Source organism: Rutilus rutilus, assembly GCF_951802725.1.
Source record: "Rutilus rutilus genome assembly, chromosome: 6".
NCBI lineage: Eukaryota > Metazoa > Chordata > Actinopteri > Cypriniformes > Leuciscidae > Rutilus > Rutilus rutilus.
In genome coordinates this window covers 28,448,421-28,474,206 of record NC_140214.1, presented here as the reverse complement: position 1 = coordinate 28,474,206, position 25,786 = coordinate 28,448,421, and the positions used below count along the sequence as shown (strand labels likewise).

General features: G+C 37.0%; 1 protein-coding gene across 3 annotated transcripts; it reads left to right on the top strand.

Annotated features, from left to right (window-relative positions):
• The first annotated feature begins 269 nt into the window (after positions 1-269).
• On the top strand, positions 270-23,790 carry abi1b (abl-interactor 1b). 3 transcript variants are annotated; one of them, XM_084411498.1, is made up of 11 exons: positions 270-481; positions 7,520-7,687; positions 10,692-10,868; positions 13,943-13,957; positions 14,197-14,303; positions 14,465-14,605; positions 17,030-17,127; positions 18,315-18,524; positions 18,870-18,956; positions 20,780-20,965; positions 23,143-23,790. In XM_084411498.1, exons 1-11 carry the CDS (start codon positions 326-328, stop codon positions 23,316-23,318), a joined length of 1,521 nt encoding a protein of 506 aa, XP_084267624.1. In that variant the 5' UTR covers positions 270-325; the 3' UTR covers positions 23,319-23,790. The 3 variants fall into 3 exon arrangements, with proteins under 3 accessions (XP_084267624.1, XP_084267625.1, XP_084267626.1); XM_084411499.1 differs by lacking the exon at positions 13,943-13,957; XM_084411500.1 differs by lacking the exon at positions 18,870-18,956.
• The last annotated feature ends 1,996 nt before the right edge of the window (positions 23,791-25,786 follow it).

Below are 25,786 nucleotides of genomic sequence, written 5' to 3'. Positions count from 1 at the left end.
GTGCTTAAATGTTAACTAAAAAGAATGCCCACGAGTCCACGACAGTGGACAAAACGCATTTTTTAGTCTTCATTGTAAATCTGCTTCTCGTCAATATCACAAACTGCTCAGAAGTTGAACGGTGTTCTATTTCGCATCGCTGAGAAAAACGTACTCCTATCCCATTGGTCCAGAATTGCTCCTCAGAGCCAGACACCCAATCACAGAACAGTGCGTAAAGCGCCGCGTTGAGAATTGTCTCACTTCTGAAACAGAGGAGCCAACGGGAATCCCACAATGCCAGGCGAGGGACCTCCTGTCGGAGAGTGAAGCTCCGCTGGTTTCAATGAAAGAGGGGGAGAAGAGTAATGCAGAGGGATGTAAGATGGCAGAGCTACAAATGTTGTTAGAGGAGGAAATCCCGGCAGGAAAAAGAGCCCTTGTGGAGAGCTACCAAAACCTTTCAAGGGTTGCGGAATATTGCGAGAACAATTATGTGCAGGTATGGTTTGGAGAAATTACCTTTGCCTTTCATGTATTGTCTGAATCAGTGGGGATGTGATTGAAATGCGAGCACTGCATTTGTAGCGTTACAGAGGATTCTCATCAAACGGTTATAAGGGCGCATTGAGGCATAATACACGCGATCAGTACATTTAATCATAATGCTAAGCGTTTGTATTTGGATGATATTTGCGTTGTTTAACCCCGATAGACACAATGCACGAATTCACTTTCGGAGGGTGTGTCAGAGACGTGCCGCTTTCTCTACGATGGATGGAGACAGATTAGCTTTTAAAAAAATATATAATAGTTTAATGGTCAAAATATCGCCCAACAGATTGTTAGAAACCAATCTAGTTGTATGTTATCTAATAGCTTATTGTATATGTATCGGCGTCAATGTATCGACTGCAAATGTGTTTGAAGCCAAGACGTCATTTTCCGAACTAATACGTCATGCTCTGAACGTTCCAATGTTTGATTTGCTGAATTCTGCTGTTCGGTTTGTTTCGAGGTCCAGACGGGTGTCAAGCCCCATGGGTGACAGTGTGAATGTGATGAAAGCCCAGATATTCGATATTCATTTCAACCCCTAAACGCTATTGAACTTCATCCACGTTTTGGCAACGCTATAATATATGTCAGTGGAACGTGAAACCACCATAGGTTTGTTAAATACTTGCGGTAATATCTTTTAATATGTGTGTGTGTGTTGCAAATGTGTATTGGCTGAAGTAGAATGGCGAGACGCCTAGACGCGAAATGTCGATGATGGTGTGAATAAGTTATTGCTGACACACCTGTGTTAATGTGTCTCTCGCTGAAACCTTTTCACTCACACACCTACAGTAAAGCACAGAGATTGTTGGAAATGTCCAAATGTTGTAGGATAGCCTTTAAGCATATAGCTAAGTAACTTGTTATGATGGATATATTTAGTAAAATATGGGAATTATGTTATTAAGGCATGTGTGTGTGTGATGCATATTGACATTCTGCTATGATAATGAGTGGGATAAGAAGGAAAGAATCATTTGCTTGTATAATTCAATCACATTCAACAAAGGGACATTTAGAACGATGATGATCAGTGTTCAGTGAGAAATTAAACCAACATTTATTTAGTATTTATTTGTTTTACCTTCATAATGTGTAAGATCATCCCTGCAGTTAATAAGATGCTGTGATTTTGTAAAGGTAAGTAATACAAAACAAGTTCTTGAGAAACAACATTACCTCTTATTAAACATTTTCTCTTTGAAATTCATGATGATCGGTGGGATGTTCTTGACGCAGATGTACCATTTGATTTGATTTCTCTCATGAGCTGTTCTCATCAGACCTCAAAACTTCATAAAGATTAAAATATATATTGAATTTAGGAAAAACAGTATAAATATGTATCTTTTAAAGAAAGATTACTAATATGTCTTGACAGGAGGAAGAGGGTTATTTTAAAAAAATATGTATTTTATGAGGTTTCACAGCTATGTACCTACTTTTTGTCAAAATTATAAATGTGACATTGTTTTTGGGAATGTTTGGTCTGATATTTGGATTTATTAGGAAACTTATAGAAATATAATTTGATGAGACAATTTATTTAATGAAAAGTGTGTATTCAGACATAAATCTGACATTGATTCTTGTAGCCAGCAATACATTATTTGCCAATACCTCAAACCATGGCTTGATACATTTAGGCAGTTTGATTAGATTCAGGGTCCTGCTAATGAGATATCAACAGCTAAAAAAAAGTATTAACTCACAAATACACTGTACATTGAAAATATGGCTAACATGAACAATTGAACTCCACTGAATTAAAATCCAGTATCTCAATTGGGACATCCACAATGAAATATACACTTTAGCTTTGAAATAATATAGAAAAAAAAAGAAAAAAAAAATCAAGATCATCAATCATCTGATGACAGCTCATTATTGGATTGTGCTATGAGATGCAATGACAACAGTACAGAAACTCTTTCAGGGTCTTCTAAAATGTGCAAATAGGATCCCATTAAGACATACACAACAAAATTAGGTTTACTCAAGTTGTTGAAAAATATATATATTTCTGCAGAAAAATGCATGTAAAAAAAAAAATATATAATCAAAAATAAATATATTTGACATGCATTTTTCTTTGTTTTTTTGTGCAAGAGTAATGTTAAATGGGAGATTTAGTAGTGTTTAATGTATTGCTATGCACATACATTGTTTTTTGGGGGGTTACCATCATGGTGACGAGTGGAGCATGAGGTTGGTCTGAGAACAGATATATGTTAAATGTTTTTGTTTTATATTGCCATACTCATTCAGCAATTGTTATGCTATGCTAATGCTATCAAAGCATTGTGTTTTCAAATATCGCTTACCCCACCTTAAAAGGAACACGCTGACTTTTTGGGACTTTAGCTTATTCACCGTATCCCCCAGAGTTAGATAAGTCCATACATACCCTTTTCATCTCCGTGCGTGCCGTAACTCTGTCTGACGCACCCACCGCTAGCCTGCTTCTCAGGTGCTGCGAGCAAATCACAAAATGTTGGCATTATTTTGTCTCTTATTGGGAGCAGTATGCTAGCTGGAGCCGTTTACCTGCAGTCTTTGTGCTAAGCTAGGCTAGCGGTGGGTGCGTCAGACAGAGTCACGGCACCACGGAGATGAAAAGGGTATGTATGGACTTATCTAACTCTGGGGGATACGGTGAATAAGCTAAAGTCCCAAAAAGTCGGCGTTCCTTTAAAGAAAAATTAAAATGTATGAGTACAAAATAAAAATCTGCCAGTTCTGCTTACTTAAACTTTGATTTTCTTAACTTAAAAAAATTATGCAACTGATCATATATTTTGAAGTTTGCCTGAGGGTTTACGCTGTTGCATCAATGCACCATATGATTAGTTATCCATCAATCCATATTATCAATGTATCGTTAAAGCAGTCTCACAGAATGGTTATATGTTGGTACTATAAAGACTTTGTAAAAATGCTTTTAGAAAGCTACAAACCATATGAGATCAGAGATTAAGCATTTGGGAATCTAATGATATGTTTTGATATAAGCCAATGTCTTTGAACCCTCATGTGAGTTCGAGCAGGTGAATCATACTCAAAAAGAGGACCAAAGCAGGGATCTTTGGCACTAGACAGAAGTTAGTCATGTCTTACAATGACTTGCACCTCCATGCCCTTTAAATCGGTATCAAAACCATTTGTGAATGAAATCCAGAATGCTTCATGAGTGAATCATGGATTAGTAATGTGTTAATTTGGGCGTGACAAAGAATGAGTACACTACGATTCCAAAGTTTGGGTTTAATACTTTTATTCAGCAAGGAAACATTAAAATGATAAAAAATGACAGTAAAGCATTTTATTAGATAAACACAGTTTTTTAACTTTCCATTCATCAAAGAATTCTGAAAAAAATTATTTTCAACATTAATAATGATAAAAAAATAAATCTTGAGCAGCAAATCAGCATATTAAAAAGATTTCTAAAGAATCTTGTGACACTAAAAACTGGATTAATGACTTATAATATTACTTTTTAATCAAATAAATGCAGCCTTGGTGAGCTTAAGAAACTTTGTTTAAATACTGTACAGTAAAACTGATTTACCGACCTCAAACCTTTATATGTCTGTGTTCATTTAGAAATTATAGGAATCATAGTCTAGACTTGATATGATGTTTTGGACCTAATAAGTGAAAACCATGATAATTTTAAGAAAATATAATGTTATTAATTATTAAAACTTTATGCTTTAATGTCTTGCACCATCTAAATCAAGATATCACGAGTCATTCATTGTTTTAGAGCTGTTGGCCAACAGTCTAGGACATGGTGGAAAACCACAGGCAGGACGTCCTGTTCATGGGTCATTTATCTGAATCCCCCCGTGGCGACAGACACATGGTCTTAGAACAGCTGAGAAGCACTGACGTGTTGTAACAGGTGGTGTTTGAAGCAGACCTGGGGTCAGTGCTGCATGCTCGCCGCAGTCTAATTGTTAAAGTCCCCATAAAATCAAAACGGACAATTCTTGTATTTGTATGGAATATTTCAGTATTTATTACAAATTATTAATATTACGGGGCTGTTGAATGCTTGAATCTGATTGGTTGATGAACATGATGAAGGGGGTGTGCAATTATTTTCAGGGAAACGCACAGCTAAAGTAGTTCCAGGCAGGTCTTGACCGCATTACAGTTCAATATCACTTCGCCAAATGATTTTAGTCATTTCAAAGGTCCTTACAGACCACAACAGAAAAAGAACCAAAACCCACAACAACCACACTGACCAAGCAAATAAATATAGTAAACAATGGGATAAAACCGACAAATTATTTCCATGTTTTCTGCCACAAAATGAAAGGGTTGGTTCACACAAAAATGAAAATTCTGTCATTACTTACTCACCCTCATGTCGTTCCAAACCCGTAAGACCTTCGTTCATCTTCGAAACACGAGAAATCCGAGAGGTTTCTGAACCAGCCATAGGCAGCAACGTCACTGCCACTTTCTAGGCCCAGAAAGGTAGGAAAGTCATCGTTAAAATAGTCCTTTTCTCGTCACTTTATAACATTAAGGTTGAACCACTGTAGTCACATTACAGTGGTTCAACCTTAATGTTATAAAGTGACGAGAATACTTTTTGTGCGCACACTTTTTTCAACAATTTCTTCTCTTCCGTAACCGTAAACACAGTGCTTGCTTCAGTGTTGGCTGGCTCCTGCGTCAGCATCACACGCATGCGTCGAATTGTTGAATAAAGTCGTTATTTTTGTTTTATTTTTGTTTCTTTTGCACGCAAAAAGTATTCTCATTAGGGCCTACTCATTATTATTCTCGTTACAAAAAGTAAGCCTCCGTTACTAGGTAAAAAAAATTGCGTTTTGGAATTAGCAACGGAGGCTTGGGATTAGATTTATAAGCCCCCCCACACACACACACAAAAAAATAATTCAACTTCCCCTTCCTCTTGCAATGACAGCTCTTCTCTGGTGACGTGTTTACTGGCGGGAGGGCGGGACAACCTGTCAATCACATAACATCACAGCAATAGCAAATCACAACCATCCAATCAATTATGTTATAGTATTCTGACATGGAAACTATTAGTATCCTGAAAGCTAATTCCCTCACATTTTTTAAGTTCATGGAGTGCGAGGAGTGCATTGCTATTTATAATTACTAGATTCAAGACCAGGGCGATTTGGTAATTATGCAGCAAAGTGCTGCTTGCTGTTTCTCATATTTGAGGTTAGGGATTTTAACAAACCCCCAAATTAATTACATTAAATTAGTGAAGTGAACAATTATCATAGAGACTAGAAGATGGGCTTTTTGAGCCAAGAAACAACCACCCAAAACATCCAGAAACCACTTGTGCATATGTGCTAAAATCTACTCAAAATGTTATTTCCATATGTTTATTTGCTTTTAATGGCTTTAAAAGTGTTTAGTGTTAATGTTTGGTCATGCTTGTCATGCTAAGCTATCTAATCTGTCATTGATGAAACAGGAAATTGTTTAATATGTGAAATGTTTTGAATTTCAAAATATGGATTATCACTAAGATGCGGTCTCAGTTGCATCAGGCTCTTGTCTGAATACTGTTTAAACAAAGTTAATTGTTGCCTGTTAATTTCACCAGATTTTTTTAATAGTTTGTCAGATTAGTTTAGTACATGACCAAGGATTTCAGAGTCATTTACAGCATTCCGTGGTCAAGTATATTTGTATAATAATGACTGCTAAATTACATATTTGACCACCTATCTCATATCTTTTGTATCACAAACAATATTAACTCCAATCAATATATCCTGGACATTTATTTGTTTAAGTAGTCCTGATCACTTCACACTGGGGTTTCATCGATAACTTCGGACTTTACATGCTTAGACCAACTGTTATACATGTTTAACTGACCATATTTTAAAATTTGTAAATTTAAAACAAATGCAGCGTTCAAAAGTTTGGGGTCTGTACGATTTTTTTTTTTTTTTTAAGGCTTAATTTATTTGAACAAAAATACAGTAAAAGCATAAATAGTGAAATAATAATAATACAATTGTTTCCTGTTTAAATATATTTTAAAATGTAAAATTGGTATAGCAATTTTATTTAAATTTAGTGATTGCAAAGCAGAATTTTGAAAAGCAACATCATTATTTCAGTCTTCAGTTTCACATGAGCCTTCAGAAATCATTCAAATATGATGATTTGATGCTCAATTTCTTCATTATCATCAATGCTGAAAACAGTTTTGTTGCTTAATATTTTTGTGGAAACTGATACTTTTTTTCAGAACAAATTTCATGAATAGAAAGTTCAAAAGAACAGCATTTATTTGAATTAGAAATCTTTTGTAGCATTATAAATGTCTTTACTGCCTCTTCTAAACAATTTAATGTCTCCTTGCTGAATAAAAGTATTAATTTCTTTTAGAAAAAAAAAAAAACCCATTGGGCTCAATGGTGAAGCTCATATGTGTCTATTTTGAGATTTAAACTGAGAGTTTTGGTTTGTTTTAGGGTAAGTGTATGTAAATGCATAATGGCGATGGAGTAATTTCTGCATCCAGTATGTTTCTAACCCATCGCGCTGTGAATCACAAGCTTTCAATGGCCAGCAAATGTCTTTTTCCACATTTCCTCTGGAGTCCATAACGAATTTCAAGATGCTTTACATAATCATTCACAACAGCTTCAGTAGTGTGAGATGCTTTGGGAAATCATTTAATGTGTATGATTTCACAAGGAGCTTCTTACACGCCGTTATTTTGTGGAACATAAAATAAGATTTTTTTTTTTTTTTTTTGGTCCATGCAATGGAAGTCGATGGTGACAAAAACGGTTTGGTTACCAACATTCTTCAAAATATCTACTTTTGTGTTCTGTAATAAAAAGTCAATAAGGGTTGGACCAATAGGGTGATTAAATGATGACAGAATTGTAATTTTTTGTGTGAATTATCGCTTTAAAACTAGTGGTATCTCTGTTTTTTAATCTTTGTTTAGGCACAAGACAAGAGGAAAGCCCTGGAGGAGACCAAAGCCTACACAACCCAGTCCCTGGCCAGCGTGGCCTATCAGATTAATGCCTTAGCCAACAATGTGCTGCAGCTGTTGGATATCCAGGCTTCACAGCTGCGCAGGATGGAGTCCTCCATCAACCATATCTCTCAGGTCAGCCATGGGCACTGCAACACCAACAAAACACAACCAGGTGTTCCTTACCCAGCATGCTTTGATTCAGTGGTTCTCAACTGGTGGATCGCGAGCCCCTCAAAAGACTACTTATATCACAGTGAAAAATTTTGCATCTGGATTTCTTTTATTGTTGTGAATCCAGAACCTAAACCAAAACTTCATCTTAAACTACAGAGAGTGACAGAAAATACAGTGACAAAATCATGTAGGCTACATTTTCTGGATTGAACATGAATTCTCTAAGTGGCACTGTTTATATACTGCAAATGTGCAAATAATTAAATTGTCATTTCATTGATTCCTTCATTTGTTCAGTTGTGAAAAAAAAATATATATATATTGATGACTGGCAAATAAAATAAAATCATTACGTGTTAACCTTCTAGCAGCTTCCTGTTTACATTATTTAGAGATGTGAAAAACTTTTCCACAAAATTAGTAATTTTCAACCCAAATCTTTACCTTGATTCATGTAATTTTCAATAACAATAAGAAATGTCAGCACATTATAGTAATTTTGTAATTAAAATGAACCCTTATGCAGTGTTAAAAACCCTGTAACACATTTTGTGTTTCCAGTCAAAAATGGCCGGGCCTTTTAAAACTTGCTTGTAAATCATTTATCCAAATATTGGTTTCAATCTTTTTGTCAACTTGTTTTCTTTCAGTTAGGACAGGTTTTGTATTTATAGTTGAAACTGATTGATCACAGGCCTCAATGATCTGAGGATAAATTTCATCTCTGTAAAAAAAAAGAAAGCCTTTAATACTCAAAATAGTTTGTTTGTGGACATGACCGTGTGTGTGTGTGTGTGTGTGTAGCGAGAGTGTGCATGAACATGATGAACATGCTCCTGAACACTAAATGTTTTTCTTATTTTTGATCTCTCCCGTTCGTTTTTTAATGGATGGTCAGTTTTGACCAATGTAAGCTCAGATCAATGAGGCCTACAATCAGTCAGTTTCAAAAAGAAATACAAAACCTGTCCTAATTGAAAGAAAAAAGGTTGACAAAAAGATTGAATCCAATATTTGGTGATTAAAATAGCATAACAAGTGATTATAGGCCGGTCATTTTTGACTGGGAACACCACAAGTGGGAATTTGTGCTATTTTGTACAAGATAGAAGCATAACAAAACTTCAGAAAACTTCAAAAACTATCAAAACAAACTTCCTGGTTGAACACACAATTGTTTGGAAGATTTTTTACATTTTATTCGATATTGCCAAAATTACATAATTAATAAATAAGATTGATGTGCATAAGCTCAGATAATCAATCAGTTTAAAAAAGAAATTCAAAACCTGTACTACTTAAAAGAAAACAAGTTGACAAAAAGAGTGAATCCAATATTTGATGATAATATAGAATGAGACATTCATAAGCAATTTTTTGTAGGCCCATCATTTTTGACCGGGAACACCACAAGTGTAACAAGGTGGGGGGGAAAAATCACAAATAATTACAAAAATTCTTGGGGAACAAATGTTTAGGGAAGTAGTTATACCCTGTGTGAGCAAAGTCAGTCAATTTCGGTCCAATGCGATAATGTTAACTAGCATTTTCGGGAGAAAAGAAAATCCTTTCTGGGTCATCCTCTATATTTCTCAACACTTAAACGACTTCTTGGAAAATCTTAAACTCACATCTCTTTACCAACCAGCTAGTTTTCAGTTATGACAATTATTCATATCTTAATTGTCATTTTAGTGGCATAAAATTAAAATATTTACAATACAACCTTCTGTAAAGCTGCTTTGAAACGATGCGTGTTGTGAAAAGCACTATACAAATAAGACATTACGTTTTTCAATTTACCTGCCATTGAGTGCGGCAAAAAGTTAATCTTGGACCCTTGCTATTGTGTCCCATGTGGAGTCATATTTGCGTGTTGAATTCGAGAGAAACACCAAATGCAAAAATGTTCTAAATCTCAAGTTGACCCCACATGCTCTGCTGTTCCTGAGTGCCATCACTTATGTAATATGCATAAATAATAAGATTTACATGGGCTAGACTATGGATTATGCAGATGGTGATTAACTACATTGAATATGTTAGAAATTAAATAATCATAATGCTTGACGTGCCATAATAACTAGAGCCTGAGCTCAGTCATATCCAATGCCTAGTTTTATTGTAAGCCATGATTTGTAAAGAGCATCTCAGACACTTTTAGTTCTCTTTGTAGATATTTGAACACAATGTCAGAGTGATATTTTTTTCATCCTAAGTGGGGGATGGGGTGTATTTATTGAGGGTAATTAGAAATCGCATTCCCCCATCATGCACTAGAGTAGATTTTCAGAGCCTTAATGGAAACTAGATCTAATGTTTTGCCTTCTACTGAAGTTAAAAGGCTCCTGCAAACTGGTTTGCCACCACTTTTCTCTAAGAAGATAGGCAGAAATGGCAGGCAAATTCTGCTTGGATCCCATCATTGGTGCAGGTGATTTGACTGACTTTGAATATTATTACAATTTTTACCATTACTCCTCGCTTCAGCGTCACATGATCCTTCAGAAATCATTCTTATACGTGTTTAAGAAATATTTCTTATCAATGCTGTGCTATTGTGTACATATTACCTTTCGTATGCTCTAAAAGATGTACACATCAACATTCTTAGATTTGAATTGACCAATTTAAAATGTACAATGGACATGTTTTAAAATATAAATCATTTTACTTATGGACAACTTTAGTGAATCCTCTGTTTTGATTTATAGGTACTCAATTTTGGTTAATAGATACTACTGTATTCATAATGAATTGAGATTCATTACAAATGTTTAATAGCATTCAGCCTCATTTTACATATAGAAATGGCTATGAATATTAATTAGGTGACATTTCATCAGTATTTAGACACCTAATTTGAAGCAATATATATTAGCTAGCCTACATGAAGGCTATGATTGCGCACAAAAATTCTAAAACTTTACCCATTTTCATCCCTCTATTTTTTTTCTTTTAGACTGTGGACATTCATAAAGAGAAAGTTGCCAGACGAGAGATTGGGATCCTCACCACTAACAAAAACACATCTCGCACCCACAAGATCATCGCCCCGGGCAACATGGAGCGACCCGTGCGCTACATCAGGAAGCCCATAGATTACACCCTGCTGGATGATGTGGGTCACGGTGTTAAAGTAAGTCTTTTTGATTGTCAACATTTTTTTGATGTTTGCTATAGCAAGCATCATTATTACTACTGTTCATACTTGGGTTTAGATTTTCTGAATAAATAAAAAATCTAGACGTACATGCAGAAGTATTACTGACTTGTTAGCCTAGCTGTATTTTCATTTAGAGACCCAAAATATGATTTTTTTTTTTTTTTATAAACCAAGAAAACAAAAAGACCTTAAAGGGATAGTTCACTTTGAAATTAATTTTTGATATGTTTTAGCTTACCTCAAGGGCATCCAAGATGTAGGTGTCTTTGTTTCCGCAGTAGTTTCAATTTTGATATTTTTAGGTCAAACCGTTCTTGTCTGTCAGTCATATAATGCAGGTCTATGGTCACTGTCTCAAAACACAAGCACAGAGTCCAAATTAAAACAATTCCCCACGTCCAAATGAAACAATTCCCCATCATAAGTACACATTGATGGCCTAAGACACGAAACCAGTGGTTTGTGTGAGAAAACGAACAGTATTTATATCGTTGTTATCTCTTGAAAACAGCACACGTCCAAATGATCTGACAGCGCGGGCGGGTATAGACATATACATAGAAGTCGCATTGGCTACGGTTTCGTTCCAATGAACTGCAGTAGCGAAGGCGACATCTAGTGTATACATCTATACCCGCCAGCGGGCGGGTATAGATATATACACTAGATGTCGCTTGGCTACGGTTTCGTTCCAATGAACTGCAGTAGCCAAGGCGACATCTATGTATATATCTATACCCGCCCGCGCCGTCAGATCATTAGGACGTGTGCTGTTTTCACGCGTTTCATCAGGACGTGTGCTGTGTGCTGTTTTGGAAACAAAGACACCTACATCTTGGATGCCCTTGAGGTAAGCTAAAACATATCAAAAATTAATTTCAAAGTGAACTATCCCTTTAAGAGGACATGATGGATGATACAAATGCTTCTCAGGTAAAATAGTTTAAGCACACAGAATAGGTCAGATGTCTTAAGAATCCAATGCTTGAATAAAACACAGGATAGTTTACAATAAAATAAGAGAACATGTGATAATATCATGTTACTGTTTAATGTCAGATTTAGTGTAGTTTAAATAGTCTAGACTAGAGAACAAGGACTGGATAGGTATTTATATAACTTTTCCTTGATGAAATGCATGAATTTGCCCAAAAAAACCACTCATCTGATTGCTCTAGATATTAGTATTCAAAGTACTGATAAAGAAATTGATCCTTAGTCGTGTGTGTGTGTGTGTGTTTGTTTGTAGACCCTCTCTGGTTTCCTTCACTATATTCATGTTATTAAATTATTCATGTCCATCAGTCAGCTCTGAGCTGTTATAATGTCATCAGTTTGCTCTCTGAACCCTCGTACCAATGTTATCACATTAGATTGTCGCTATCTGAACTGAGAAGTAATTATGAAAGATGTCTTTGCATTTTTACGTTGACCTTTATGTGTTTTTACTGGCTTTTATGGGATGATGCCATGTTTGGTCTGGATGGTGTGTTGTTATGACATAATGTCAACATTATTCATCACTAGTTGTTCAGCCTTTTCATTCCCGATATATATAACTGAGCCAGATCTTGAAGCCATGTGCCAGCAGCTCACCCCAAGACCTGTTTTAAAAGCTTCATTAGTTTGGTGCTGATGTGCGCTGGCCTTTTCCCCCCTCGGCTGAGTAAATGCCCCGCAGGCTGCCCTCATACTGGCTCTGTAATTAGGACACTTAACTCCTCAAATGTTGCTCTGTGTGTGTCAGTCACCCCTGACTGACATGCCCAGAGGACATACGTCTCTCCTCAGTCGTCAGTCAGAACTTTATTATTGCGATTATCGTAATTGGTGGATGTCGAATTGTCACAATGCCAAAATTCCAATACGAGTATACCAGTACATTTTTATCAATATGAAGTTCATTATTAAGACAAAGCAGGGTCACAGAGTGCTGAGGTGCGTAAGAGTCGCCAACGTTGGTTCCATAGCTTTCACTGCACAAAAACTGTGCGGCGGGAGCTTCATGGAATGGGTTTCCATGGCCGAGCAGTTGAATGCTAGCCTCACATCACCAAGTACAATGCCAAGCGCTGGATGGACTGGCGTAAAGCACGCCATCACTGGACTCTGGACGAATTGCGAGGAACGTTACCTGGCCGACTGGGCTGTTTTTCAGGGGTTGGGCTTCCAGTGAAGGGAAATATTAAAACTTCAGCATATCAAGACATTTTGGACGATGCAATGCTTCCAACTTTATGGGAACAGTTTGAGGAGAGCCCTTTTCTATTCCAGCATGACTGTGTCCCAAAGAAAGGTCCATAAAGACATGGTTGGATGAGTTTGGTGAGGAAGAACTTGCATGGCCTGCACAGAGTCCTGACCTCACCCCCATCGAACACCTTTGGGATGAACTGGAACGGAGATTACGAGCCAGGCCTTGTCGTCTAACATCAGTGTCTGACTGCACAAATGCTCTACTGGATGAATGGGCAAAAATTCCCACAGAAACACTGGCTCTTATGGAAAGCCTTCCCAGAAGAGTGGAAGCAGTTTTTTTTTATGTTAATAAAGATGATTTAATGTCATGACATAGTAACTCATATTAGCCTAGCTAGATGAATGGATTAAATACAAAAAAACAAACAAAAAAACTGCAAGCTATGTTGTAAAGATGGTTTACATAGTTGTTGTACAGCTATGATTATGGTTGTGAGCTTTTAAAATGTATAATTCATATTAAATTAAATCCACATGTGAGCTATTTACTGACCAAATGCTTGAAATTGTCACATCGCTAGAAAAGACATTATGCATAATTTTGCTTATTAGCCTGATTAGATGGTAATTATGACTGACATTTATGTGATTATCATTCAGTTGTTTTGTGTAAGCAGCATTGACTTTTCTGCTTTGTCTCTAGATTCTTATCAGTCAAATTAGATCAGTATTTTTTTGTTCTTTATTCAAAGGTCTTTTGTTTCGCTTCTCCTCTCTCCCTTTTTCATTAAGTTTAAGTAATTAAATAACATTAATTATCTTCTCTCTTCCTCAATGCTTTCACTTAGTGGCTTAAAGCAAAGGTAAGCACACAACCCACAATGCTTTCTGGGTCCCATGTCACAACCATCTTTGCCTTGGTTCTTTATAATGTTGTGTAATGCACATTATAGTTCATTTCCATAATCTGATATGAGGATAAACATATTGTAGCTTACATCATGCTGTATGTTTGATAAACTGATAAGCATTTTGAGTAATCGGATATGATCATGACTGTGAAAGTCGTCTTAATGTTGTTTTCCCTGTCAAATGTTTTCAGCAAGGGAATAACCCGCCAGCTCGGGCAGGTGGAGGAACGTTATCCAGGACCAACCCTCCCACACAGAAGCCCCCAAGCCCCCCCATGGCAGGTAGAGGTACGCTGGGGTAAGTCACTATATTTCACTTATGTTTAAAATATGTTGTGCTGTCTCCTGTGAGTTTTGTCAATTACTGCCACAGTTAAGGGTCTGGCACCTAATAACACAATACTTTTTTTCGCATGTAGTTTGCATCTTTATTAACAAATATGTGTTTGTGTTTCTCAGACGAAACACACCGTATAAGACCCTTGAGCCAGTCAAGCCTCCTGTGGTGCCTAATGACTACATGACTAGTCCAGCGCGCCTGGGAAGCCAGAACAGCCCGGGACGCACAGCCTCACTCAATCAGAGACCCAGAACGCACAGGTACAGCTTCACATATGGATACACAAGACAATGCAGGCCTTCTAAAGCCCGGGACACACCAAGCCGACGTCAAAGAACTAGCGGCGATGAAAGCTGACTCTGTTGTCGCCTCTCGTCGGCTGCGTCTCGACCAGAAAGCTGCGCTTGAACACACCAAAATGACTGAAGCAATTGTCAACTAGCATGTGCGTTTTGCGCCTGCGTGTATGTTAATATCTGTCTATATCAGCAGGTATCAATAGTCTATTTTCGTCATTCAAAAAGGGAAACCGAAACTAGGACTGCAGATGTACGAACCGTAAACAAAGCAGCGCTTGCTTACCATTTTGAACATGAATCACGCTGATCACTTTCTTCATTCCAGTCGTCTCTTGTTATTATGAAAATATTCGTGCATTCGAATGCTCAGGTAAGATTATGTAAAATTATAGCAGCCTTCTGTCTGTGCCGTCCTGACTTCTTCGCTTGCTTTCATCACTTTCGCTTTTATTATCGTGCACTGACTCGTTCGCTAAGCCGAGGCCCGACGTCAATTCAGCATGCTGAATCGGCCCCCAAAAAATGCCGTCCGACTAGAGCCAACGGTGCGGAACACACCGAAAAAAACGAAGCCGACCGACACTCAAAAACGGCCGACCTTCATCTTTGTGTGTCCTGGCCTTAATGGTATGAGACACTGTGCTGGAAGAAATAATGCTTTTATTCAGCAAGGATGCATTAAATTGGTCAAAAGTGACAGTAAAGACATTTATAATGTTACAAAAGATGTCTATTTCAAATAAATGCTGTTCTTTTGAACATCGAAGAGTCCAAAAAAAAAAATCACGGTTTCCACAAAAATATTAAGCAGCACAACTGTTTTCAACATTGATAATAATAAGAAATGTTTCTTGAGCAGAAAATCAGCATATTGGTTTTATCTTACTGACCCCAAACTGAACAATGAATGCTGGTTTTCATGGTGATATATTAAAGTTGTAAGATAAAAGCCGCTATTACAAGAAATAAAGTCTTAGTTGTGAGATAAAGTAACATTGTGAGATATAAAATCACAATTATGAGAATATATATACATATTTCTATATGTTTCTATATGTTTCTAACCTTTAAAAATGACTTTTGTTAGTGTAACATCTCTAAGCTCTCTCATGATGTTGTTAGGCGGTAACAGTTCAGGACCCAAGGACCAGCTGTTTGAAAGAAGACCCGGAGTCAGAATTATAATAAATTAAAGAAAAGTTTTACTGAAGATAGTTTGCAGTTTCATCAGCAGAAGTCAGCTTCAAGACTCACACAGGAGTTCGTAGGACGCCCCGCTTACAGTTACAAAGATCGCAGCAGTTATACCCTTCACCAAGGTTTAAGCTACATCCTTGCTTCAGGTTGCAGTTTCTGATTGGCTAAGAACACATACAGTCTAAGATAATTTCCACACATGGATAGATAGGAGAGTATGTCGCCATTAGTCAAGATAGACGATTCCTAGATTAAGGTCTGCGGTGACCTCGGAGGTCGGAGAAAGGCGTCTTCGGGTCTGTTGTTGCATGCCGAAGTATCCTATAGCTCCTATACAAGACTTGCACAGAACATCCAACGCACACACAAAAGCACTAGGGAATCGCAGTTTCCTCAAGGTTGTAGAGGGCCTGAGCTAACTATCATCAGGACAAACTACCAAAACATAATAATACATTCCCTCCTCAGGAAGAAGTACAGATACTATTCACTTTAGTTTCTAGAGAAATACACATGAAAGAGGTACGATTCTGTAAATCAGGTGAAGTCACGTCTAGTCGGACCCCTGTAACCGTAACTCGTCTGCTAGAAACAGATATATGGACAACACATGTTGAGGGTCACATCAGAATGTACCTAAAAGCAGCTGGTTAACACTCACAGCAAACATATGATTAAAAGTATATTTGAATCACTCATTGAATAAATATAGAAATGATTTATGTAGAAATGCTTATCCTTGATTATTAATCACTCATTACATACACATTGAAGCAGCAGTGGATTCCAATCCACCCCCTTCAATGTCTATCTTTATTTCCATCAGTGAATTTATGGCATTCATTAGACTTTTTGTTTATTCTATGGCACTGTTTAAATATACAAGTATAAAGAATCTGGAAGTCTTCTTCTCTTTCTCATAAACTTGATTCTCCACTGTCATTGCTTTCCCAGTGGGCTTGTTACTAATGAAAGCTGAAGGTGAATAAGGTTAGAAATAACAGTAAACTGTTTCTTAACCTTTGGTTTATCACATTTATTCTCCAAATTCAAGCTACAAAAGCTCTTGATGGTGTCATAAATGACTTGTTTGATAGGCTCAATAAAGGATGCCACTTTGGGAATTTATGATGATGCATGCTTGTTGCTTTAATAGCTCTTTGTAACCCTATTGTCTGTGTGTCTCAGTGGCAGTAGTGGGGGCAGCGGCGGTCGGGAAAACAGCAGTAATAGTATGGGAATCCCTCTGGCTGTGCCAACACCCTCCCCTCCCAGTATGGCACCAGGTGACAGTTCACATTTTTCACATATTATATTATTTTATAGGGCTGGGTTGAAAATATTGATTTCTCGATTTTATTCGATTCTCATTTTGATGAGCTGTTCTTAAATCCCCAGAATCTTTTAGTCTAAGGTGTTTTCAGTTGATGCATGAACAAAGCGATACAAAACATTATTTGTAGCGTGCCTTCCACAAATTGATATGATTTTGATATGAAACAAAGTCTCAGCTTTAAAATTCTATGAACAATAAATACATTTTTGGCGCTCTTTGATGTGGCATGAAAGATCGCTTTTAACCGCTCAAACGAAGCGGGAACTGATCGTCTCTTCCTCTTTACTACTAGTTATAGCACAAAATGAACACCACAAGGAATGTTGAAAGATACAGTACAACTTACTGAAATGTATCATGTCTCATGCAATCGCTCAGAGTTTCAAGAAATACATCAATAAAACAGTTTGTAAACAATGTTATGTAACATAGCCATTCAATGTCTATTGCTTAATAGCATTTTTATTATTCATTCATTATATTTATACTTAACATGCCTTCATTATTTAATGTATGTTTTAATAAATACATCACAAAAGCAATTTTTATATATATAAAAAAAACTGAATTTGAATAGAAACAAAGTTATCAACTGCTTATGTGCGATTTAAATATTTGTTTACAAATCAGATGTTCATTTTAACCTTTGAAGTCAGCATGAAACAGAAGTTGCAATAGACATTATTTCCTTATTGTGATGTATATCTGTGTAAAACTGCTTCGTGAACAAGAAAAAATGTAGGGCGGGACTTGATTTTGTCCATGGGGAATTGATTGGATGGTTGAGGTTTGCTATTGCTGTGATGTCATGTAAGGGACAGGTTGTCCCGCCCTCGCGCCAGTAAGGAGGGGAAGTTATTTTAATTACAGTATTCCATGAAAAAATAAGAATTGTCAATTTTGACTGTATGGTTTACAGTATTGGTTGAGAGAGATGTACTGTACCTGATTTATATACAAATTAATCAATATCAAATCTAATTAAATTGAGAGTGGAATTGAACCAAATCACAAGCTGATTAATCAAAATTGATTCAATACCCAGCCCTATTATTTTGGTCATTCCACCCAGCTCCTAACGGAGTGATCTATTTCGCATTGGATTCATCTTCTGTGACTGTCCTTTTTTCCCTGTAGTTCCCCAAGGTCCAGGTTTGGGCCCAATCCCGATGTCTCAGTTCGGAACAATCTCCCGACAGATCTCCAGACACAATTCCTCCACCACTTCTTCCTCCGCCTCTATGGTGTCAGCCACCGGCACCTACCGGCGCGCCCCTGCTAGCTCCTCCCAGTTCTCTGTGCCTCAACCCCACCTGAACGGGGGTCCCACGTACCCCCAGAACACAAGTGAGTTCAGTTCTACTCTAGGGACTGCTAGTGGCCCCAAAAGTGTTTTGGCTCTTAAAATGCCTGTAAGCCATTACATTAAAAAAACAAAAACAAAGCTAAAGTGTGTAATTTCTTCACCACTAGCAGCACCAAACACTTTTAGTTAATAAATGAGGTTATTAGCAGACCTAGTAACCAATGCTTTTCTGCTATTCATCTCTTCATGTCACAATAACTGCTTTGACCTTCTGTCTGTTTATCTGCCTGTGTGTAACTCTTTGGGCTTGTTTTTGCCTGTTATCCTCTTTCTGTCTGGCTGGATATGTATGAATGTGTGTGTATCTGCGCTCCGTGTGTCTCCAGTGTCTGTCGCTCCACCGCCTCCTCCCATGGTGCAGCTGACGCCCCAGATTCCCCTCACTGGCTTTGTGGCCAGAGTTCAGGAGAACAGTGAGTAACGCTCACATTAGCATAGTGCTTTGATCTTCACATGTGGTCTCTGTTCAGTTGCAGCCTGCCATGTATGAATTATTCTCTGTACCTAAAATGTAATGTTTATTAAATATTTGTATGTATTAACATATGGGTATATTAATAGTTATAATTTAAAATGTGATAACATTTTGTGATATAGTGTTTTATTTTGGAAGTTGACTTATTCTATATAACTATTACTTATATGTAGGGCCAATGGCACACTATTAAAATTCAAAAATACATTTTATACAAACAATGGCTTTAATACACGTCTTCTGTGATTAAGCATGTTTTTAATTTCTAAATAAAAAATTAATGTTGATCTTTATTTGGCGGGCACAAAATGAAAAACAATTCAGAGTGGTACAACAGTTCTAATTTCATAATGAAGAATCAATTTTAATTAATTTTAATTGAAAGTTATTAAATATGACATTTTTAAAGAAGCTTGGGATATTTGCATCTCTTATTATTATTTCTTAGAAGAAGCAGTAAAGCAATTTTGTTAAAATATTATAAAAAATGTAAAAACGTTTCTTGGCATTTCGTTGTACCTGAGAATTATTTGATTGCATTAATTATTTGTTTAAATGGGTCCTATTATGCTTTTCACTTTTTCAACTTTAGTTGGTGTGTAATATTGCTGTTTGAGCATAAAAAGATCTGCAAGGTTACAAAGCTCAAAGGCCACTTCAAAGGGAGATATTTTATTTGAACAGAATCCACTTTTCAAAAACTACAACAAACGGATCGTTCGGACTACAACACGATTTTTCCGGGCTTTATGAAGTCATAATGTTCCTCATTTATATCATCCCCGCCCACGGAATACGCAGAAAAGTGGATGAGCTGCTGCTATGTCAAAGAGACACTGTTTTTTCCACAATTCATTTGTTTGACCTTCCTTAGGCTGACGAACTTAGAGTGGGTCAAATTTATTTTAAATACTGTTCCTGCACATTATAATCCCGATGTTTATCTGTGATCTGCTCATTTTACGAAGAACAGCTTCCAGAACCACGATGCAGGCATGCGTTTTCTATTAACAGTTCTAATTATAAGTTTTATGTTGTTGCTACGTTCGCCTGCTAGCCAACATTGATACATGTTGATACAGTGTTGTTTACTGTAGCTTTTGTAAGCTCTTGCTTTTGTAAGACTGTTTACCGCCCCTTTGGAAAATTAACCATGGTTTTGTGATCGATTACTGTTTGTATTAACATAGTTTTCCGACAAATATCATGATTACCACTCTGAAACGTCCTGTGAAATCCGTGCTTGCAAAGTCCATGCATGAAATCCATTCTGGATGCTCCTCTTGTTTGTTAACATTGTCAGGGTCTGAATCGGGTTTGAAATTGCCGCCATCCTTTATATTTACACTAGAGAAGAACTTGCCATTACGAAGGGCCGGGATATTTCCCGAACACACCCTAAGCGCTGCCAATCACAACACACTGGGCCAGCTAACCAATCACAGCACATTTCGTATTTCTTAAGTAGGGGCTTCATCGAAACCGGAACTAAACAACGCTTTCGGGACGGACTGGGGAGAGCAGAGCTGTAATAATGTAAAATATGTGAAAAATAATGTGTTTTTTGAACAATCAATCACGAAAGCATATTCTAGTACACCCCAAAAACAAAATTAAGACTTTGTTAAAGGGCATAATAGGACCCCTTTAATGCATACTGTGCCATTTTCAATAAAGTATTTCTAAATTAGGTTTCTGTCTTTAAACCTAGATTTGGTCATAGATGATCAGTGAGGTTTTCCTCCCTTCTTTATCCTCCAGTAACAGACAGCCCGTCTCCTCCCCCTCCTCCTCTACCTGAGGACACGCTCATGTTTGAGGAAGCAGCCCCGCCCCCTCCACCTCCACCTGTGGATTATGAAGAAGAAGATGCAGCTCTGGTGCACTACAATGACCCCTATGCTGATGGAGACCCCCACTGGGCCCCAAAATCCTATTTAGAAAAGGGTGAGTGAGCGCCCTCTGCCCTCGAGTTTTCATTTTGAGTTTTCACTGTCAGATTTACTTCAAAGACACAACAATACGACTTATTTTAATTCATTTTTGGGTCTTTTTAATGTAAGAATTTACATTTGAGAATGCCTTTTCCAACTGAGACTGTAATCAGGATGAAGATAGTTAGTTAGTTAGTTAGTTAGTTAGTTAGTTAGTTAGTTAGTTAGTTAGTTAGTTAGTTAGTTAGTTGGCCAGATAGATAGATAGATCTTCTATCTTCTGAAAGGGACAGTGTACATTATTCAACATTCAGATAGATGTAAATATACACAAGTTTTAATGCTGTAAACTATACAGGGAATATGATATTAAAGGTTAAAATTAAATGATTTGTAGGCTACTTACATTTAAATAAGTTTTCATAATAATGTTATAATACATTTTGAATGACATAATTATGTTTCTACTCGTTTTTGAAGTATATATTCAAACATATTAAATATTGAAGAACAGGTAAAAATATAATGAATATGTAATCCAGTGCATATATTTATCAAAATGCTCCTCTCTAGAGTTCTTTTTTTTTAGCTAACTATTGAGTTTATGGTCATTGATTGGCTTTTCTGAGGTAAATGTGACGTTACGTGACATTGTTCACAAGATGTTTTATTGACACCTTTCCACGGTCGAAACACTGATTGAGGGATTACATAAGACATGATTAATTCAGGAAGTTATACTGTATCTTTCAACATTCCTTCTGATGTTCTTTCATGATTATTTGCTGCTGTAACTAGTAGTAAAGAGGAAGAGATGATCGTGTCACGTGCGCTCCGTGCTGCCGCTTCGCTTGAACTGAGGCGCTACAGCACATTAAAGAGCGCCAAAACGGTATTTATTATTTGAATTTCGTAATAAAATTGACAGAATTTGAAAGCTGAGACTTTGTTTCATATCAGAAGTAACAAAGCACAAAGCTTATTGCGATTTATTGGATGGGAGGCGCTACAAAGCTTTGTTCATTCATCAACTGAAAACACCATACACTGAAAGATCCATTCTTGGGATTTATGAATCGATATCGGTTCTTCAAAGCGAGAATCGATTAAAATCGAGAAATTTCTATTTTTTACCCAGACCTGATAGATAGATTGAAAGACAGACGGATAGATAGACAAACAGATCGAAAGACAGATTGAAAGGATGGATGGATGGATGGATAGACAGACAGATGGATAGACAGACAGACAGACAGACAGACAGACAGACAGACAGATAGATAGATAGATAGATAGATAGATAGATAGATAGACAGACAGACAGACAGACAGACAGACAGACGGATGGATAGACATACAAGATAGACAGATAGATGGATAGACAGACAGACAGATAGATAGACAGACAGATGGATAGACAGACAGATAGATAGACAGATGGATAGACAGACAGATAGTCAGATATAAAGACAGACAGACAGACAGACGGATAGATAGACAGACAGACAGACAAAGTTTAATGGATAGATAGACAGACAGACACAGATAGATAGACAGACAACGTTTAATGGATGGATGGATGGATGGATGGATGGATGGATGGATGGATGGATGGATGGATGGATGGATGGATGGATGGATTGACTGACAGACAGACAGACAGACAGATTAATGGATAGATTGACATGCAGATAGATAGATAGACAGACAGACAGATGGATAGATGGATGGACAGGCAGACAGATGGATAGACAGACAGACGGATGGATAGACAGACATACAGACAGACAGATGGATAGACAGAAATATTAATGGATAGATTGACAGGCAGACAGACAGAGATAGATAGACAGACATGGATGGATGGATGGATAGAATGACATAGATAGATAGACAGACAGACAGACAGACAGACAGACAGATGGATAGATGGATGGACAGGCAGACAGATGGATAGACAGACAGACGGATGGATAGACATACATACAGACAGACGGAGGGATAGACAGAAAGATTAATGGATAGATTGACTGGCAGACAAACAGAGATAGACAGACAGACACGGATGGATGGATGGATGGACAGAGACTGATAGATAGATGGATGGATGGATGGATGGATGGACGGACGGACAGACGGACAGACAGAGACTTTCTAATCCATGTCATACTAACTCTACTCCTCTTTCAGTGGTGGCCATCTATGACTACTCAAAGGACAAAGATGATGAGCTGTCCTTCATGGAGGGCGCCATCATCTACATCATCAAGAAAAACGATGATGGCTGGTTCGAGGGAGTGTGTAACGGTGTGACCGGACTGTTTCCTGGCAACTACGTTGAATCCATCATGCACTACGCTGACTAATGCTAAATCCCAGAGACATCATGCAATGCAGCCAATCAGTTACAAACATTGCAAAGTGCATTAGAAAATGGCTGAATGTTTGTTTTTGTCCAATCACAAATGTATCAAGGCATCTACAGTGCTCACTGTTTGAGGAGACAGGGCTCGTATTGCCTCTACAAAGAATATGAAAAGAAACAAACAAGTCTCACTACTTTTTGGTTAGGTTGCCTCATACATTTTGTACATATATTAAAGCGAGACGTTGCCTGTAGGCTGTTGCTAGTGTTTGTTTTTGTGCGTGTTTTGTCATTGTACTGAGATCTGTATTTGCCAAGTGTCAGCTAGGGCTAGTTAGTTTTTTTTTCCCTAAAACTTGTCTTTTTTTTTTACTAAACTGTCAAGCTCTTCCTTTACAGGAGGAAGACATTTTGAATGTCATTTCTGGAATATTATTATGCCTGGAAAACAATTAGGCAAAAAAAAATAAAAATGACAATTACGTTTTTACCTACATTTCACCTTAAAGATTTGCTAATATTTTATATAATTTTACCTCATGACTGTAAGGGAAAAGACAGATGCAGTAAAGTGCAGAGATTCTTCTGCATATCAAACAAAACTTCATATGAACATGTCCACGTTACATATTTCACCCCAAGATTTAAAAAAAGTATATTTCTCCTATACAATTATGGCTATTTTTAAGATTTTTTTTTTTTTTATGACAAGCACATTTTCCCCAAATTATTATTATTATTACCGTAATGCATTTTTTAAAATATAATTCTCATTACTGTAATCTGAATATATATATAAATTTAAATCATTTTTATACATTCTGATAATATTTATTATACTGCCAATAATTTATGCTGATTTAAATATAAAATACATTACAGTAATGATAATCACTATTGAGTGTAATGGGAATTATTTTAAAATAAAACTCAAAAGTAAACTATTAAATGCAGAAAATCTTAGTGGTCCTATTGAAACTGGTTGTTTCCTTTATGCAAAATATATATTTTTTCTTTTGTGACCTGGACATGTTTTCATGAGATTCACCCATATACTGTGAGTTTAAACTGTGCCAAGCTGGTCTTTGATAGTGTTTTCTGTTTTAAACTGCTGAAGTATTGTGAACTTGATTATGTTGCACTGACCGGGCGACACTGGCTCACTAGCTGAACGAGTCTCATTGCCCACAGATAAACATTTGTTACATGAAGTAGCAGAAATCAGTTTCGTCGTTGTATATATTATGTAGAGGGACCATGCAAAGCTGAATTTGTGTCTTTCTATTTAGACCAGTTCAGAAGTTTTGCTGAATTTAGGCGAAAAACCATAGATTTCATTGAAAAAAAAAATCAAGTTTAGTGTATAGTACTGACGAATGTGAGCTCATAACTGTTAGCATGGCACAAACATCAAGGTGATTCTGGTTTCTGGTTTTTAGAAGCGTCTCAAACTACTGTTGAAGGCGAGCGATGTTTTAATTTATTGAATCCAATGAAATATCTGTGAGAATGTAACTCGCATAGAGCTGTCTGAACAATGACCACTTAATGTTAAGCATTGCAAGGCCTTGTCATAAGATGTGCAAGTGATCTGTAATTTAAATGTTCCTTTGCGGAATATCTGCAAACAATATAATCTCTATTATCGTTTTGTATATAATCTGTTTTTCTTTTTATGTACAATCTCTTTTTATAATAAAGCACCCTCCTGTGCAAAGCATTGTGTTAGATGTGTTCAGGTGCTGGATGACAAAAGTATATTGATTTGATGATTTTTCATTTTTAACATGAAGACATAACAATAACACATTTTAAGCACCAGTCCATGACAGAACTCAGTTAGTGGTCAGGAAGAGAATCTATTCATCTTTGTGGACAGCAGAGGGTGATGTAGGTCTGAAAAAGAAAATACATTTCTATCACGTCACAGGGGCTGCATTCGAAATCGCATATTTTTATGTAGTAGGTGTGTGAAACAGAAGCATGTTCGAATCATAATTCGAATTCACAGTGCTCATAAAAGAGAAGACAAAAAGAACCCGGATGACCTACTACTTCCGGTGAGATTCTGAAGCGTGCATTTGATGGACACTTTACTATCCCATGAGGCCACGGGAGAGGATTTATGAATGGTAGTGAAGCAACGCAACTGATGCTGGTCACATGATAATGACAATGGTGAATGTAGTAGGCCTATGTCTGGATTACATTCTACACACATTTATACTAGCCTATAACATACTTTTTTTAGCGGTCGTGAAGCAATTAATTATTCAAAGCAACCTACTCGAGAGAATATGCGAATTGTGGCAAACGAATTTCTTACAATTGCAGATATCTCTAAGACAAGACATGCGCATAAACTACGTTCAAAACACCACATAGCCTAAATCACTTAACATCCAGTATGCGGCAGTCCTGTGGGCGAAAATGCCTTGTTGATGCTAGAGGTCAGAGGAGAATGGGCCG

Bases quoted from the DNA above. Each gene is read 5' to 3' on its own strand.
- abi1b (XM_084411498.1), top strand. From the start codon at position 326: ATGAAAGAGGGGGAGAAGAGTAATGCAGAGGGATGTAAGATGGCAGAG. The intron at 18,957-20,779 runs GTGAGTAACGCT...TTTATCCTCCAG, and splicing joins GGCCAGAGTTCAGGAGAACA to TAACAGACAGCCCGTCTCCT. The intron at 20,966-23,142 runs GTGAGTGAGCGC...CTCCTCTTTCAG, and splicing joins AAAATCCTATTTAGAAAAGG to TGGTGGCCATCTATGACTAC.